Genomic DNA, 19,209 nt, shown 5'->3' with positions numbered 1-19,209 from the left:
ATTTGCCATGTGTCTGCCCAGTTCTGAATCTTGTCTCGATCATTTTGAATGACCTTTGCTGCTGCAACAGTGTTTGCCACTCCTCCTACTTTTGTGTCGTCTGCAAATTTAACAAGTTTGCTTACTATACCAGAATCTAAATCATTAATGTAGATTAGGAATAGCAGAGGACCTAATACTGATCCCTGTGGTACACCGCTGGTTACCACACTCCATTCTGAGGTTTTTCCTCTAATCAGTACTTTCTGTTTTCTACATGTTAACCACTCCCTAATCCATGTACATGTGTTTCCTTGAATCCCAACTGCGTTCAGTTTGAGAATTAATCTTTTGTGCGGGACTTTGTCAAAAGCTTTCTGGAAATCTAAATAAACCATGTCATATGCTTTGCAATTATCCATTATCGATGTTGCATCCTCAAAAAAATCAAGCAAGTTAGTTAGGCACGATCTCCCTTTCCTAAAACCATGTTGACTGTCTCCCAGTACCCTGTTACCATATAGGTAATTTTCCATTTTGGATCTTATTATAGTTTCCATAAGTTTGCATATAATAGAAGTCAGGCTTACTGGTCTGTAGTTACCTGGTTCAGTTTTGTTTCCCTTTTTGTGGATCGGTATTACGTTTGCAATTTTCCAGTCTGTCGGTACCACCCCTGTGTCAAGAGACTGCTGCATGATCTTGGTTAGCGGTTTGTAAATTACTTCTTTCATTTCTTTGAGTACTACTGGGAGGATCTCATCCGGCCCAGGGGATTTGTTTATTTTAAGAGCTCCTAGTCCCTTTAACACTTCTGCCTCAGTTATGCTAAAGTTATTTAAAACTGGATAGGAACTGGATGACATGTGGGGCATGTTGTCAGTATCTTCCTTTGTAAAAACTTGTGAAAAGTAATCATTTAACATATTTGCTATTTTTTTTTCTTCCTCTACGATTTTGCCATTTGTATCTCTTAAACATTTAATCTCCTCTTTGAATGTTCTCTTGCTGTTGTAATATTGGAAAAACATTTTGGAATTGGTTTTAGCTCCCTTAGCAATGTTCATTTCTATTTCTCTCTTGGCCTTTCTAACTTCCTTTTTGACTTGCGTTTGCAGTTCCGTGTACTCTTTCTGCGTACTTTCTTTTTGGTCCTTTTTTAATGCTCTGTAAAGTGCCTTTTTTCGCTGAATATTTTTTTTAATTGATCTATTAAACCATTTTGGCAATTTAGTTTTACATTTAGATTTGTCTACTTTAGGGATGTAATTGTTTTGCGCCTCTAGTACTACATTTTTGAAGAACAACCATCCTTCTTCTGTGGGTGTTTTCTCTATTTTACTCCAATCTACTTCTGTTAGTCTCTGTTTCATACCTTCATAGTTTGCTTTTCTAAAATTGTAAACCTTAACTTTAGTCTTTACTTTTGGGGTTTTAAAAAACACTTCAAATGAGACCATGTTATGGTCTGAGTTTGCCAGTGGTTCTCTGACCTCTGTTTTAGTTATTCTATCTTCGTTATTTGAAAAGACTAAATCAAGGCATGCCTCCCCTCTAGTGGGTGCCTTCACAAATTGTGTTAGGAAGCAGTCATTTGTCATTTCCACCATTTCTATTTCATCCTTCGTGCTACCCACCGGGTTTTCCCATTTTATTTGGGGGAAGTTGAAATCCCCCATTAGTATGGCTTCTCCTTTGCTACACACATTTCTAATGTCATTGTATAACAGATTATTGTGCTCACCGTCTGAATCTGGCGGTCTATAGCATGCTCCTATTATTATGCCTTTTGAATTTTTGTCTGTTATTCTGACCCATATTGATTCGGTTTTATTTTCTTTGTCCAGGTTTAACACCTGGGCTTCAAGACTGTTTCTTATGTATAGCGCTACCCCTCCTCCTCTTCTGTCCTGCCTGTCTTTCCTATACAGTGTATACCCACAAATATTATATTCGTCCCCATCACTCTCAGATAACCACGTTTCTGTAACACCTATCACATCATAGTTACCTGTTAGTGCAGTAGCTTCAAGTTCTAGAATTTTGTTTCTGATACTTCTAGCATTTAGATAAATACATTTAATGGTTGTCTTACCTGAGTTGTTGTTCTTGTTTTGATGCGGTCTCCCTTCTGTTTTTTTTTGTTGATTTCTCCCCCCTTCCTTTCTAGTTTAAATGCTTCCGAACCTGCTCGAGGATCTTTTCTCCGAGTAGACTAGTTCCCTTGTTATTTAAATGCAGTCCATCCCGTCTATACAGATAGTCCTCGTTGTAGAATGTGGTCCAATGATCAAGATAGGTGAAGCCTTCCCGTGTGCACCACGTCTTCAGCCATGCGTTTTGATTAATTATTTCCAGCTGTCCATATGGTCCTTTGCAAGGTGCGGGTAGTATACCAGAAAATACCACAGTTTTGGTTTTCTCTTTTAATTTCCTTCCTAGCTCTCTGAATTTGTTTTGCAGGGATTTTGGTCTGTCTCTTCCAATGTTGTTTGTACCGATGTGGACGACTACTACCGGGTCGTCTCCTGTTCGTTCTAGGAGCCTGTCCACGTTCTCAGTGATGTGCTTGACCGAGGCTCCCGGAAGGCAGCACACTGTTGTAGTAAGGGGGTCCAAACTGCGAATTGAACTTGCTGTGTTTCTCAATATGGAGTCCCCAACAATCATGACCTCCCTTCTTTTTGCTGTCTGGTCACCACTGTCAATGGGGTCCTGGATGTTGTTCCTTTCATTCTCTTGTTGTTGGTTCTGCTCATCACAATTCTGAAGTGACTCAAATCTGTTGGTTGTTTTGATTTCTGGTGGTTGTGTTTGACGAAGTTTCTTTTTTTCCCTGCTTCTGCCTACCTGAACCCAGCTGTTCTGACCTTCTATCTCCCTGGTGGCTTTCAGTCTGTTAGGGGTGATGCAGACTTCCATGAATTGTGGGTGTGCCAGTTCCTCAAGATCCTGTTGCTGTCTCACTTCTTCCAGCTCCATTTCTAGCATACTTACTAGTTTATGCAAATCCTGGATCGCGCGGCACTTTACGCACACTTGGTTTAGCTCCGCTGGGTTTTCTCGGATTTCCCACATCAAGCAGGTGTCACAGATTACAGGCTTGAAGACCATGTTGAGGTTTTTTTTTTTTTAAAGTTTAGTTTCTTCTGCAACTGTCAACCTGCTTTCAAACTGCTTCGAAACTGCTCTGTACTTTTCCACGCCTGTACTTCTCCCACTCCCTGTCGCTTCCACTCGCTGTCGCTGGGAAGACTGCCTCGTTTAACTGCGTTGTTCTGCTGTGCTGTCGGCTCCTCCCCTCGCCCGTGTCTCAAAACGACGCTGAATTTGAATCAGCTGCTCCGAGTTTCAGCTTGTTTGTTATCAGAAAAACACACGCGGCTGTTTGACTTTGAGCTGCTGCTGTGTTTCCCCAATGTCCTCTGTTTTCTGATTAACAATTCAAGATGCAATTTCTCCTTTCTGCTTCGAAACTGCTCTGTACTTTTCCACGCCTGTACTTCTCCCACTCGCTGTCGCTTCCACATATGGGTCTGCGTGTTCATGTACCTTTCTGTCCATATGTATTAAATGTTCTCACAAAGCATGAATCGTGGGAGTGCAAAAGTAAAGGAGATATATTACTTAAAAGCCCCAGGAGTAGTCATGGCCACACAGGAAAAAAAAAAAAAAAGTATTTCACAGAACGGTATTTACTTCTTTATTTTTATTTAGCAGTCCGCAACGTGCTTAGCTGTAATTAAATTAGTCTCTACTCTCTCCCTGAGTGAATGCCTTTTCAGGTGTGCTGTTTCGGTCAGTCAGTTAGCATCGGGATTAGTGAAAATAAATACCAGAGACCGTGGTGTTTTACAACGCAACAAAATATGAAGTTGATGTTTTGGATCAGATGGCACGGAAGTATTCCGTAAAAGCTTTCTTCCGACAGTGGCCTGTTCAGGTGTTTTACAGTGTGTTTGACCTAGCAGCCATCAACGCATGGGTACTTTACAAAGAATGCACGGAGAAGAATTTACCAAGGTGAGAATATATTTTACAGTTAGCACAGGAACTTTGCAAGAAGCATTTCGAATGGAGGGAGACTGCCAAGTGTGTACCGACAGCTGAAGCTGGCAACCCTGCTGAGGGCCGCAAGAGACTCCAATGCCAGGTTGGCAAGTGCAGTAAAAATAAAACTTTCGGACAACTTTACCCTATGCAGAAAGGCAGTGTGGAGAAGCACATTAAGGCTGTTCAGTCACAGACAGACTCATGATAAAGAAATACCCTTTGTTGAAAAAAAAACTTATATAACTTATTGTGCTGTGTGCTTCTGTAAAATGTTTTCTTCAAAGTTTATTTATCTGCGTTGTTCAGTTGCTTTTGCACATCTGAAAATAAACCGACTGCTGTTAAAAATGTATTGCTATTGTTTGTTTTATAATTATGTATGTTGTAAACCGATGTTTTTGTTTTCTTGTTTTGATTTGTAAAATAAATGTTAATTCATATATATATATATATATATATATATATATATATATATATATATATATATAGTATATGTATATGTGTGTGTGTGTGTGTGTGTGTGTATATATATATATATATAACACACACACACACACACACACACACACACACACACACACACACACACACACACACACTGGTCAGAAGTTTTAGAACACCCCCATTTTTCCAGTTTTTTTTGAGCATTTAAGTCCAGTGAATAACCTGAAATGGTACAAAGGTAAGCGGTAAACTGCCAGAGGTTAAAAAAAAAAGTTTAGGTTACCAAAAACTGAAAAATAATGTACATTTCAGAGTTATACAAAAAGGCCTTTTTCAGGGAACAAGTAATGGGTTAACAACTTACAGCTGTTCTGCAGCAGTGGAACTAAATTAAGCCTTGAAAGTTGATGCTAACAATTCCTACAGGTGTCCCAACTTTTGTTGATTACTTACAAACCCTCTGTCTGTATAAAAGCAGTGTGGGAACAGACTGTGTTACTACAACCTATTAAGCATTATTTGGACAGTATTGTACTGCAGGAAGTAGTATATTGCTATCATAATGGCAAGAAAAAGGCAATTAACAATGGAAGACAGACAGACCATTATAACCATTAAAAGTGTAGGTCTTTCCTTTAGAGAAATTGCAAAGAAAGCCAAGGTGTCAGTGAGTACAGTTTCCTATACCATCAAAAGGCACTTGGAGACTGGGGGAAACTCTGAAAGGAAGAGGTCTGGCAGACCCAAAGCCACAACAGAATCAGAAGACAAGTTTCTGAGAGTCAACAGCTTGCGTGATAGGTGGCTCACAGGACAACAGCTTCAAGCACAGCTTAACACTGGTCGAAATAAGCAAGTCTCAATTTCAACTGTGAAGAGAAGACTTTGAGCTGCAGGTTTGACAGGTCGAGTGGCAGTAAGAAAGCCATTGCTGAGATGGCAAAATAAGAAAAAGAGGCTTGCCTGGGCCATGAAGCACTGCCAGTGGACTACTGAAGACTGGAAGAAGGTCTTATGGACCGATGAATCAAAATTTGAAGTCTTCGGTTCATCGCGCAGGGTTTTTTTATGCCATCGAGTAGGCGAAAGGATGGTTCCTCGGTGTGTGACACCAACTGACAAACATGGAGGAGGAAGCTTGATGGTCTGGGGCTCTTTGCTGGATCCAGAGTTGGCGACTTGCACAGAGTGAGTAGCACCCAGAACCAAAACGGCTACCACAGCATTTTGCAGCGCCATGCCATACCCTCTGGTATACGCCTAGTTGGTCATGGGTTCATCCTACAGCAAGATAATGACCCAAAACACACCTTCAGGCTATGTCAGAACTACCTTAGAAGAAAAGAACAAGACGGTAGGCTTCAAATCATGGAATGGCCAATAAAGTCTCCAGACTTGAACCCTGTCGAGGTGGTTTGGGATGAACCGGACAGAAGGGTGAAAGCAAACCAACCTACAACTGCAACACATTTGTGGGAACTTCTGCAACAGTGTTGGGAAGAACTTTTCAAACAATATTTGATTTCCGTTGTAGAAAGAATGCCACGAGTGTGTTCGGCTGTTATATCTGCAAAAGGTGGCTACTTTGCGGAGTCAAAAATTTAGACTAAATTTTGTTAAACAAAACGATTCCATGATTTATTTTTTGTCTCCAATTGTTTATTTGTTCTATACTTTAATTTCAGAGTACACTGAAACATTAAACTGCATAAATTTCAATAAAAACTGGAAAAATAGAGGTGTTCTAAAACTTTTGACCGGAAGTATATATACAGTGCCGTGAAAAAGTATTTGCCCCCTGTCTGATTTTCTGCATTTTTGCATATTTTTGACACTGAATGTTATCAGATCTTCAACCAAAATCTAATATTAGATAAAAGGGACCCTGAGTGAACAAATAACACTAAATATTGATACTTATTTATTAAAGAAATTTGTGCAACACCCAATGCCCCCGTGTGAAAAAGTAATCACCCCCTTAGACTCAATAACTGGTTATGCTACCCTTAGCAGCAATAACTGCAACCAAACGCTTCTTGTAGTTATTGATCAGTCCCTTGAGCACTGTGGAGGAATTTTGGCTCACTCCTTCATGCAGAACTGCTTCAACTCTGTGACTGTGCGTTTTTGAGCATAAATTGCTCATTTTCAGGTCCTGCCACAACATCTCAATGGGGTTTAGGTCTGGATTTTGACTAGGCCATTCCAAAACTTTACATTTCTTGTTCTTCAGCCATTCTGATGTAGACTTGCTTGTGTGTTTCGGATCATTGTCTTGCTGCATGACCCAGCTGTGCTTCAGCTTCAGCTCACGGATGGATGGCCTGACATTCTCCTGTAGAATTCTCTAATAGAGAGCAGAATTCATGGTTGCTTCAATGGTGGCAAGTCGTCCAGGTCCTGATACAGCAAAGCATCCTCAAATCATGACATTACCACCACCATGCTTGACCATTGGTATGACTTTCTTACTGTGGAATGCACTGTTTGGTTTTGGCCAGACAAGACTGGGTCCATGTTGGCCAAAAAGTTCCACTTTTGAGTCATCTGTCTGTAGAATATTGTTCCAGAACTCTTGAGGATCATCCAGGTGCTTTTTGGCAAACTTGAGATGAGCACTCATGTTCTTCTTAGTGAGCAGTGGTTTCCGCAGAAAATCAGACAGGGGCAAATACTTTTTCACTGCACTGTATATATATAATATTGTAGTGATCTCGGTTCCCGCAGGCAGGCGCATCACACAGGACGAGCCAGCTCTTTTGTACAGCAATATTGACGCTATGCTTTTGTGCGAGAGGTCTGTCCATTGTCGACATTTGGTTGTCCAAAAAAAATGTCAAGTTGCCCATCACTGACCTATGGACTGTGATTTGTACAAAGTACGCTATACTCAATATAGGTACAGTATTTCAGGGTTCATATGCTTTTTCAACAACAAAATTCCATACTTTTTCCAAGCTTTTTCCAGACTTCCATTTGTTTTTCCCAGACTTGGGTTTTAGTTAGTTTCTGCTATTTTTTTATTGTTTTCGCTGGCAGCAACAGAGAATTACAACTTTTTGATCCAGAGCAGAAGTTGCTCCTGGTTTTCCAAAAGTATTTGTCAGAATCTCAAGATGCATATCTAGCAAGAGACAATGCAGGTATGCAAAAGAGAAGTAAGATACAATCTAAGAAATGTCCTATATTTGAGAACTACGTTGCATTTACAAAAATAATATACAAAGTTGTATACTGCAAGTATACTTGTGCCAAAATAGGATAGAATAATGGTACCAATAGTATACTAAAACCAGACAATTCTTGTACAAGTTTACGTGCAGTATGTTACTTTTTTGTAAAGGATGATATTGGATTATTATCCAAACTTCTTTATACTCTCTGTTAAATGTTGAACACTATGGGTAGTGAAAAATAACAAAAATGAAATAACAAATGTGCGCGCATTATATATTAAAATGTGTATTAAGCATATAAGTCAAATACTAAATACAGTACACCCTCGCTATAACAAGCCTGTTTGGGTCCAAAGCCTTTTGTTCGCTATAGTAAAAGGACAATCCAAAATGAACAATATAAGCTGCTGGAGTAAGTTAAGGAAGACACCTTGGATAAAGGCATTGGCTAAACTATTAATAATATTAGTACTGTTTTATTCATGATTTTCTTTATTATTATTACAGTATTTGTCACTACAGGCACTAATAATAATAATAGCAGGGCAATTTGCAAATAACTATGTCAGTTGCTGTCCTGGCTTCATATTATATGATACAAATGAAGGATATTTACAAGTTATACATGTTTAAGTAAATATTTGGTTTTACTCTATTCCACACAATAAAAATTGTATTTTGTATTTATTTAGATTTTTTTTTTTTTTAAGTTTTGTACTACAGATCTCATAATGACCCCTGTCCCCAAACTACAATTTTGATTTTCAGTTATATTTGATATTTAAACATCAAAAATACTGGATTTTACTTTTAATTCTGGAAAAGACTCTATGAATCTGCAGCTTTTAAAGATTAAAAGATATATATTTATTTATTTATAAAACACTTTGTGTGTCCCCATGTTTTCCACATAAAATCTCATAACCAACACCCAAAGGCATTTTTGTTAGAAATCATATCCTGTCAATACAGTTTTTTTTTTAATTATGTGAAAGGTCAAGTCTTCATGTCAGTGAACACCACAGACACAGGTAAAGACTGCTTTATCTTTTTTTGAAAAATATTCATATTAAACGTCGAAGTGCCTCTTGGCACACTGTTGTACTACATAACTAGGGGTCTCCCTAAATTGCGATTTCACAGAAATCGTGAAATTCACCTCTTTTAGGGGCCAATGCATACCGGACAAGTACAGAGAGAGAAAAAACTTGTTTAAATGAACTACTGCACAACGCACGCAAACTAATTATCTTCTTTCTGTAGATAGCCCTTTTTTATTCCTTCGCCGTCCTGTGTGCATTGTACTTAAGCAAGAAACTAACAAAAAACATCCACAAATAACATTTACAGAAAAAAAAAATCTCCAAAGCAGTTAATGTTGTTGTTTACTGTTCAAATGACAACAACATTTTCATCAGCCTATCTGTACTGCTTTTCTGTGAACTGTACTGTGCAGTAGGGGGTGGGACAAAATTGGTGCTACATTGTTTTCATTTAGGTTGCTAAAATCTAGTTTTCAGCATTGGAGGTGAAATAATAGAAATGGACAACAAAAAAGCAAATATATTTCAGCTGATGATCGTAATAAACTGTAGATGCAGATTGAGGTAATTGTTTTGCATATCTTAATGTGTCTGTAGAAAATACAATCAATTGCTATTTAGCTTCAGAATCACACATTGAACAAAAGGCTACTACAGAGGCTGCTGAACAGAATGTAAAATAAACAGCTTTCACAAACCAAACTGGAAAGTCAGCCCAGACAAAAAGTATTTCTGCCTGCAAGTTAAATCGGTACTAAATTGATCTAGCACATTGTAAATCAAACAGTCAGGTTCAAGGTGCACATTTTGGCACATCACACAAACAGGTTTCATGTCATACAGTAGTAGTCTATGTAGGCCATCTTCTCTTTCAGGGAACTAGGTTTATGGTAGATGAAGATGGCTACCAAACATCGTTTATGGGAAAACGAATACCAGAGCCGTTGCGAGGGAGAGAAGAATGGCAGCACATGAGGGACGCCTTAGCCATGCTTGACCAAAGGTCAGCGGTACGAGCGTGCAACCTCAAGGACCCTTGTGCCCATTGAAGGCAATGAGGGATCTATCCCATTAAGGCGATTTTGTGAATTTGCGAATTGTCCTGGGCCACTAGGAGAATTGACGCCTTCTCAGACCGGACTTTTTCGAGAATGGCAGAGGTGGGAATGCTCAAAGGAGCGCTCTGGGCCATACATTTGCTAGCAGGTTCCTGCAGGGCCCAAGTGGAAAGCCTGAAGGCGATGCGATGCAACCCCGGGGACCAAAGGCCACCCTGGTGGTTGATGTACACCACTACTGATGTGTTGTCCGTGGGGATCAACACATGCTTGTTGCGCACCACTAGTAGGAAGCACTGGAGGGCAAGGAAAACCACCTGCAGCTCCAGCATATTGATATGCAGGGACGTCAGCTCCCAAGGGTGTCAGCTTCAACAACAATACTGGAGAGTTTCAGGCTGAAAAAGTCCCATGGGTTGACATTGTCAATACCTTTTAGAATTTTGAATGCTTGAATTAGGTCGCCGCATAGTCTTCTTTGTTCAAGACAGATTTAATTATTTTAGCCTTTCTGCATATGACATGCCTTTCAAACCAGGAATAATTCTGGTTGTTCTTTGCAGTCTTTCTAGAGCAGCAATATCCTTTTTGTAGCGAGGTGACCAGAACTGAACATAATATTCTAAATTAGGCTTTTCTAATGCATAGTAAAGTTTTAACATTACTTCCCTTGATTTAAATTCAACACTTTTCACTATATATCCAAGCATTTTGTTGGCCTTTTTTTTTATAACTTCCCCACATTGTCTGAATAAAGACATTTCTGAGTCAACAAAAACTCCTAGGTCTTTTTCATAGATTCCTTCTTCAATTTCAGTATCTCCCATATGGTATTATAACAGACATTTGTATTGCCTGCGTGCAGTACCTTACACTTTTCTCTATTAAATGTAATTTGCTATTTTTGTGTAGTCTGCAAATTTAACAAGTTTGCTTACTATACTAGAATCTAAGTAATTAATGTAGATTAGGAAGAGCAGAGGACCTAATACTGATCCCTGTGGTACTCCACTGGTTACCTCTCTCCATTTTGAGGTTTCTCCTCTAACCAGTACTTTCTGTTTTCAACATGTTGACCACTCCCTAACCATGTACTTGCATTTCCTTGAATCCCTACTGTGTTCGGTTTGAGAATTATTTTTTTATGCAGGACTTTGTCAAAAGCTTTCTGGAAATCTAAACAAACCATGCTTTGCAACTATCCATTGTCGATGTTGCATCCTCAAAAAAATCAAGCAGATTAGTTCGACATGATCTCCCTTTCCCAAAACCATGTTGACTGTCTCCCAGGATACTGTTACCATATAGGTAATTTTCCATTTTGGATCTTATTATAGTTTCCATATAATAGAATTCAGGCTTATTGATCTGTAGTTACCTGGTTTTGTTTTGTTTCCCTTTTTGTGGATCTGTATTACGTTTGCAATTCTCCAGTCTGTTGGTACAACCCTTGTTAAGAGACTGTTGCATGACCTTGGTTAATGGTTTGTAAATAACTTCTTTCATTTCTTTGAGTACTATTGTGAGGATGTCATCCGGCCAGGGGATTTGTTTACTTCCAAGAGCTCCTAGTCGCTTTAACACTTCTGCCTCGGTGTGGAAGGGTGGTGGGTAATTCACTGACACAGGAGACAGACAGGTGGATTTGGCAACACCGCACAGGTGCCCAGTTTTATTTTCGGGGTGCTGTTTTTCAGTTTATCCCGCAGATGGCGCTGTGGGTCCGTGGTCTGATTTACCAACGATGGTAACCAGAACCACGGGCATACCAAGCGATGGTACACAATACCGGCGCCTTGCAGGTGCTCAAAGAAATAACAATGAAAACAGAAGGCAAAAATAACAAGGGACAAAATAACACAATAACAAAACTACAAATAAAAGGTGCTGCACTCTGCAGCAATATCCCGGTCGCCGCTGCTTGTGCGACCCGGATCTCCGTCCTACGCTGCCGGCTACCTAGCCTGCTGTGTTATTTTTTTAAGGGGTCTGCCCAAGGGTTCCCCACTCTCACTGTCTCACTGTGACACTTTTGTGTCTTTTTCTCTCCTGGCTGGTTCTCGTTCCGCGACCAGCTTTTCTGCACTCTCAGCGAGTCTATAAGGGCAGACCTGAGGAAACAGCAGAGCGTTATTTTATAGGACCAACAATCCCACCCAAGACTCGACTCTCAGCCATTTAGAGAGGGGGAAAGTCCACACACCCACTTTCCCACCTCCCCGTGTCACTGCCATGACTCGCAGGCGGTTGTTGGGCGACTGCCGCCCTCTTCCTGCAGCCCGTGAACACGCCAGCAGAGTTAGCACAGATCTCTCCCTGCTACACTCGGTTATGCTAAAGTTATGTAAAACTGGATAGGAACAGGTGTATGTGGCATGTTGTCAGTATCCTCCTTTGTGAAAACTTGTAAAAAGTAATCATTTAATATGTTTGTCATTTTTTTCTCTTCATCTGTGATTTTTCCATTTGTATCTCTAGACATTTGACTTCCTCCTTGAATGTTCTTTTGCTGTTATAATATTGGAAAAACTTTTTGGAATTGGTTTTAGACCCCTTAGAAATACTAATTTCTATCTCTCGTGGCTTTTCTAACTTCCTTTTTGACTTGTGTTTGCAGTTCCAAGTACTCTTTCTTTGTTCTTTGTCCCCTTTAAACGCTCTGTAAAGTGCCTTTTTTCTCTGAATATATATTTTTAATTGATCTATTAAACCATTTTGGCCATTTTGTTTTAGATTTTGATTTGTTTGCTTTTGGGATGTAATTGTTTTGCGCCTCTAGCGTTTCATTTTTAAAAAGCAGCCATCCTTTTTCTGTGGATTTTTTCTTTACTTCAGTCTATTTCTGTTACTCATTTGTTCATAGTTTGCCTTTCTAAAATTGTAAACCTTAGCTAGTCGTTACTTTTGGGGATTTAAAAAACACTTCAAATGAGACCATGTTATGGTCTGAGTTTGCCAGTGGTTCTCTGACCTCTGTTTTAGTTATTCTGTCTTTGTTATTTGAAAACACTAAATCAAGGCATGCCTCCCTTCTAGTTGGTGCCTTGACAAATTGTGTTAGGAAGCAGTCATTTGTAGGGATGTCACGGTATCAAATTTTGATGGTATGATAACTGTCAGAAAATATACCACGGTTATCGTCGTACCGCATTATTATGCCATTTTTTTGTAATCCGTTTTTAAATGGCTATTTTAAAGAAATACACTCAAGTTAAGTAATTTTTAACAATTAACTTTAAAGTTTTAAAACAAATCAACACACTGGTTCTATCAGGCATTACCTAACTGGAAGTAGTGTCACTCCAGCTCACACCGACTCAGCAAAATAATGCTGCTTTTATATTTCAAATTACTGTGGAGAAACACCAAAATATTAACATTTTCTGGGCTCAGTCTGGAACGATAGTGGGTAAGGATGTAACCACTGCAACTGAATGCCCTCTTAATCTTTATCACTTTGTATGGCATATGTAAAGACTGGGGTTTTTAACCAGGGGCATGCGTGGTTTCGATTGCATGTATTTCCACTCTGCTGTGTCCACCAGGTGTCTGGTGATTATGCCTAGAGATTGGTCTGTGCTGCTCATGATCTTTGCTGTTGTCAACTTGTATCAGTGAAGCACATTGTTTCTGCATTTTTTAGAAGTAGAAATGCTCTGGTAAATATAAATAGTCAGCATACTTTGACTTTTTTTTGTTTATTACCACGGCTGCATTTTATTAGCCAATCGAGTGCATTTTAAGACATGCAGTGCTCGCCCACTGATCTCTCAGCAGAGTGCAAAACTTAAATGATGAAAAGACAGCGCCTGCAATTTTTGGCCTTGGAAACGGCCTTTACATACCTGATCCTCTCCTCCACCTTTTGCACCTTGTTGACTACCAGCTTCCTCCATTGAGCTGGGGTTGCCTTGTGCCATGTAGAAGGAGCTGAATTGAGACCAATACTTCCTTTTCCACAGCTTTCTTTGCCACGCATTTTCTTCAAGTTTTTAACACAGGTGCTGCCTCCCTTACGTATTTGTTGCGTGAATCTACTAATGTAATTTCCAGTCAGACTTTGGCGCTCTTAAACTACTTGATTAGAGCAGAGACTGGTAGCTGCAGTATTCCTTTACCATAAAGTCCCATTCTGCTGAGGCAGCGTGGAACTACCAACCATTTTCTGACGCATGAACTGATTTCCAGTTTCCAAACTGTTGTCAAGGAAACCTTGTACACAGTCAGTGGCCACAGCAGTCTTGGCAGTAGACCAAACTGAAAGCACCAGAGTTTCAGTTTGCCTGGTAAAGCGCTGCTGTCTATGCTCTTCAACCCTTCCACTGCTTGTTGTCTAACTTCTCCCACACGAACTGTCCTTTAGATCCCCGTCGTACCATCTCCCTAGAGTTTTCACTGGCTTCTCGGACACTGTTGGTATTGCCTCACCATTAATGTAGAAACTTTTATCTACTACTTTACCTTTTTAATTATAGAGATGCTCCTTGATTTAGTGGGCTTGAATTGCATTCGTGCCCATTCAGTGTTATCAGTTAATTTGCCCAATAACCGATTAGTGCAGGCTACTGTTGTAGTCACTGTTGTCATGTCATCCATGTATGCTCAAATTGGTGGTAGTCACATTCCAGAAGCCAAGCGCTCTCCTCCCACTACCCATTTTGATGCCCTAATTACATTGTACCAGTTTTATCACAAAAGTAGATCATTTGTTTTCATAACATGTACATTGAAAAATAAGAACGCTGGAAAAGGAGCAAAATACGATTATTCATTGTAAGACTCAAATGCACGAAATACTATTAATACAAAAAAAAAAAAACACTAAAAGGCAACCCTGTTAATATCAGAAAAGAAGTTTGTATTTTACTTTCAGCACGCTCAAAAAAGCTACACAACTGGTTTTAAAATAAATAGTGTCATAAAAAAACTGTATGCATTACTTGTACCTTTTAAAATAAATTAAATGCATTTTTCTTTTCATCCTGAACCTCAAATTATTAAGCTCTCTGTATAGCTGTGTATGTGTACTGGCCTCTGCAGTGTAGTCATGGACTGCTCTAGTATGATTTCCATTTAATAAACCAAACTTTTAAATAGATGGATATCCATGGAAAGGTGCGGGGTGTCCTGGCAGAGACTGTCCGTGATGAGCTGGGCCTTGGACAGCAAAATCTTTCCGAAGAAGATTTAATGAGAGCTTTGCGACGAAGAGGAATTATTGATGATGTCATGAGGGATCTCAGCTTTGTCCAAGTAAGTGCCTCAGAATTGGCTTAGAATATTCCACTTCATACATTGAACTTTATTTTTTTTATGTTTTCACCAGTTATTTATAAAAATTAGTTAATGCTGAAAAATAAGAAACAAGCAACTTCAGAATGTATAGTTCTAACCAGGGGTGAAATTCTGTCGGCACTTGCCGCGTCATAGGAGGCAGTGTGGTAGGGAAGCCTATTGTTACAGTTTTATTATTTATTATTATTATTATTATTATTATTATTATTATTTTATTTTTATATTTTATTTTTTTTCTTCCCAAAACTTTAAACTATTACTGCTTCGAAGCCGTGTGACTGATCAGGTTCTGACTTGGCAGCTAACAAGCTGGACACATTGGCTGTCTGGTGCTGAAAAAATGTTGCTGCTGCGTCTTTGCAATTGGCACCGTGACGCATTTTTCAATAAAACCTTTCGAAATCATCTTCTTGGGAACCGGTGAAGCGATTGATCTGACACTTGACATATATCATCAGCAGCAAACCCGCGTCAAGTTTGCGAAGCAGAAGTGTCTGTGATAAATTTTAATGTCAAAATGACTGCTACAAATCTCATCGAAACGCACCCTTAACAGCAAACTGCTGCTATTTGAAAACCGTTTCACCAACAAACTCCAAACTTGGTAGTTATCATCCCAGTAAGAGTGGGATACAAATGTGTGAAAATGGTTATGTTTTATAAAACAAGATGGCCGCCAGGTGTACGCTTATGTCTGAAATTTAAAACCGCCTCAGTTGACAAACGGTTTACTTGACTAACTTCAAACTTCACAAGCATCATCCTTGACACTGTAGCAATACAACTGACTTTTAAGAAACTTGAACTGTTAAACCAAAATGGCCATAAGATGCATTTCTTCTTGAAACCTCACAAAATGCTCTTCTTTGGAACCGTTCCAGTGACTGATCTGACACTTGGCATATATTGTCACCATCCAAACCTGCTTGCAAAGGAGAAGTTGCTGCGATACAATTCAATAGTAAAATGGCTGCTACAAATTTCACCGAAACGTGCCCTTAACAGCAGAATGCTTTTATTTGAAAACCATCTGACCAACAGACTCCAAACTCGGTAGGCATCGTTTTGGTGACAGCGGAATACGAATATGTCAAAATGGTTATGTTTCATGAAACGATATGGCTGCCACGCCTACATTTTCTTCTTATATTTAAAACTGCTTCAGTTTAAAACTTGTTCACTTGATTAACTCCAAACTTGAAAACTAGCGTGCCTGTGTCTCTAAAACTTACATTTTCAAAAATGGCATTTGTGGGAAGCCTGTTTGTTAAAGTTTATTTATTTTTTTCTTCCCAAAATTTTAAACTGCTGCTGCTGTGAAGCTGTGTGACTGATCAGGTTCTGACTTGGCAGGTAACAAGCTGGATACATTGGCTGTCAGAAGTAGAGGTTGAAGTTGATATGCCCCGCAGACGAACAGGATTTATTTACATATCAAGTCAAAACACTGATAGCTCAAGTGACACTACCAGCAATGGCAGTGCACGGAGCTCATACAACACAGTGTACGAAAACTTTGGTAGGATCTGCAATATCTGAACTAATCTTCTCTGTTTACTAATAAACTAATGTTACTGAAGAGGCTGATCATGGCGGTTAAATAGTTAGGGCAGATATGTGACTTGCAGATACGCAATGGATTACTGTATTTATTTGGGAGTTACAAAGGCACAGTAACGTAACGTTGCGGATGCAACCCTGGTTCTTTGAAAGAGAAAATAGCCATCAACTAATGGGTATCGCCGTTAGGTGATAGGATTATTCTGAGCTTAATAAAAAAGCTGCCTTTAGGCCTCCGTAGCTCTGATGTTAGCACCCCGCCCCTCGGGTGCTGAATAACTATGCAGAGCGTAGGAAGCTCAGGCTATTTTGCTTCAGGCCGCAAGGGCTACTGAAGTGACCTTGCTGTTGATTGCTATTTTCTCTTTCAGAGAACCGGGGTTGCATCCGCAACCTTATGTTCTCTTTCAATTCGAAAATAGCCATCAACTAATGGGTATTGTGTACCAAAGCAGACGCGAGGGAGACAATGCGACAGTAGGACAAGATCAGACCAGCAGATTCATAAGCCAGAGCAATGGCTTCCACTATCCAATGGGACAGACATTGTTTAGACAGTGCCTGGCCCAGTGTTCTAGAACCATAACACACAAACAACTTCATTGTGTCTGATACCCCTTGTACGGTCAATATAGCACCTCAATGCCCGCACCGGGCAGAGCTTGTGCAACCGTTGCTCCTCCAGTGAAGGGAGGAGGATGGAATGCCAGCAACTCCACAGATTGGTTCACGTGGAACGGGGATATTACCTGCAGAGTTTGGTCGCATGGAGACTCTAGACCCATCTCCAGCGAGGCGGGTGCAAGAAGGGTGGTGTACTGAAAATGCATGCAGCTCGCCCACACATTTTACTGAAGCAGTAGTCAGCAGAAATGCAGTCTTTAGAGACATGAGCTTCGGATCCAAAGTGTGGAGTGGCTCAAAGGGGGCTTTTGTAAGGGCTTCCAGCACCACATCAAGGCGCCACGAGGGGAGGCTAGATGTCCTGGGAGAACGCAGCCTCCTCGCACCCTTAAGAAATTGGGATGCCAGAAAATGGTTCCCAGGTGATAATTCATCTGTGCGAACATGCCAAGCAGATATGGCTGCTAGGTACACCTTCAATGTTTAAGGGGACCTTCCGTCATCTAATAGTTTCTAGAGAAACTGTAAGATAACTGCCATGGGACAGGTAACTGGGTCCTGGCAATGGGCCATACACCAGTCCTGAAATAACTGCCACTTATACACGTATTGTGACCTGGTAGAGGGAGCTCTCGCGCTCTCAATAGTGGCAATAACTGCTGATAACAGCCCTAGTGCTGACAGGCATTCCTATTCAGGAGCTAGACCCATAGCTGCATCAGCTGGAGGTTTGGGTACCACAGATCGCCCTGAGCCTGAGAGAGGATATCCACCTGCAGGGAGATCTGTGTTGCACCAGGGTCGAAAACCAGGTCCTTTGGGGCCACAGAGGAGCTACCAGAAGCACTGTAGCTTTCTCTACCCTGACCTTCTCTAGGAAGCCGGGGACCAGTGGTATCGTGGGAAGGCATATAGGAGACGAGCCAGCCACTCGTGGGCCAGGGTGTCGACTCCTAAGGGACTGTCGAGGTCTCTCATCGAGAACAAAAGAGGGCAGTGCGTAGACTCCCGCAAGGCTAAGAGATCTACGTCTGCTCTGCCAAACCACTCCCAGATGTGTTCTACAGCCCTAGCTTGTAGATGCCATTCCGAGGCCAGGGGATCTCTGGAGAGGAGATCCGCAGCATGCTTAAGTCGGCCCGGTAAGTGGACTGCTCGAAGTGAAGCCAGCCGGGGCTGCGACCACAGTAACAGCCGAACCGCCATGCGTTGAATACTTGGAGATCTCAGGCCGCCCTGGCGGTTGATATATGCCACGACCGTGGTGTTATCTGACCGCACCAGTACGTGCTTGTTCCAGAACACTGGAAGAAAGTGCTGTAGGGCGAGATCTGTAGGTTGTCCCCTGACGAAGGTTGGAGGAGATCCTCCACCAGGGTTCTCCAGCAGGACTGGGATATCACCAGTCTGCGATGTCTGTCTCATTGCGGGTGAAGCGCAAATGAGTTGAACCAGGCCTGGAAAGGCCTTTGGTGGAGAAGGCCCAAAGGAAGGGCCTGCGAGGCAGCAGCCATCAACCCCAGCATGCGCTGACACAGCACCATGCTTACTGTTTCCCTCAACCTAAAAAAGGGAGAGGCAAGACTCTACTGTGGTAACTCTCTGAGTTGTCAATGTGGCCTTCATAGACACAGAGTCCAGGTGGAGGCCAAGGAAATCCGATTGCTGGCTTGGCATGAGGCGGCACTTCTGCAGGTTCATCCTGAGACCGAGGTGATTTTGTTATCCCGCAGCCTACGCTCAGCGACACCCCGCCTCACAACCTAGAGCATTCAGGTGAACAACTACAACGGGGACCAGGGGCTACGCCCTCCGCAGCCCCCTCATGCTGCACATTAATAGGCCAAACAGCGGCCTTACACATCTCCACAAGCCATCGCTCCTACGCCATCAATTACCCAATGATCCGGGTCTCTGCCTATAGGTAACCGACACCCGAAACGTTGCGTTCGCCCCGTGAAGACCAACGTCTCGAAC

General features: G+C 41.1%; 1 protein-coding gene across 2 annotated transcripts in view; it reads left to right on the top strand.

Annotated features, from left to right (window-relative positions):
- cep76 (centrosomal protein 76) overlaps nucleotides 1–19,209 on the top strand; it is a 101,108-nt gene that overhangs the window by 4,233 nt on the left and 77,666 nt on the right. For both annotated transcript variants that reach the window (XM_041248056.1, XM_041248054.1), the window contains exon 2: nucleotides 14,851–15,006. In XM_041248056.1, coding sequence (XP_041103990.1) covers nucleotides 14,851–15,006 — 156 coding nt within the window. The remainder of the gene's footprint in view (nucleotides 1–14,850; nucleotides 15,007–19,209) is intronic.

Source organism: Polyodon spathula, chromosome 4 (genome assembly GCF_017654505.1).
Source record: "Polyodon spathula isolate WHYD16114869_AA chromosome 4, ASM1765450v1, whole genome shotgun sequence".
Classification (NCBI taxonomy): domain Eukaryota; kingdom Metazoa; phylum Chordata; class Actinopteri; order Acipenseriformes; family Polyodontidae; genus Polyodon; species Polyodon spathula.
This window is presented reverse-complemented; position numbering and strand designations above follow the sequence as displayed.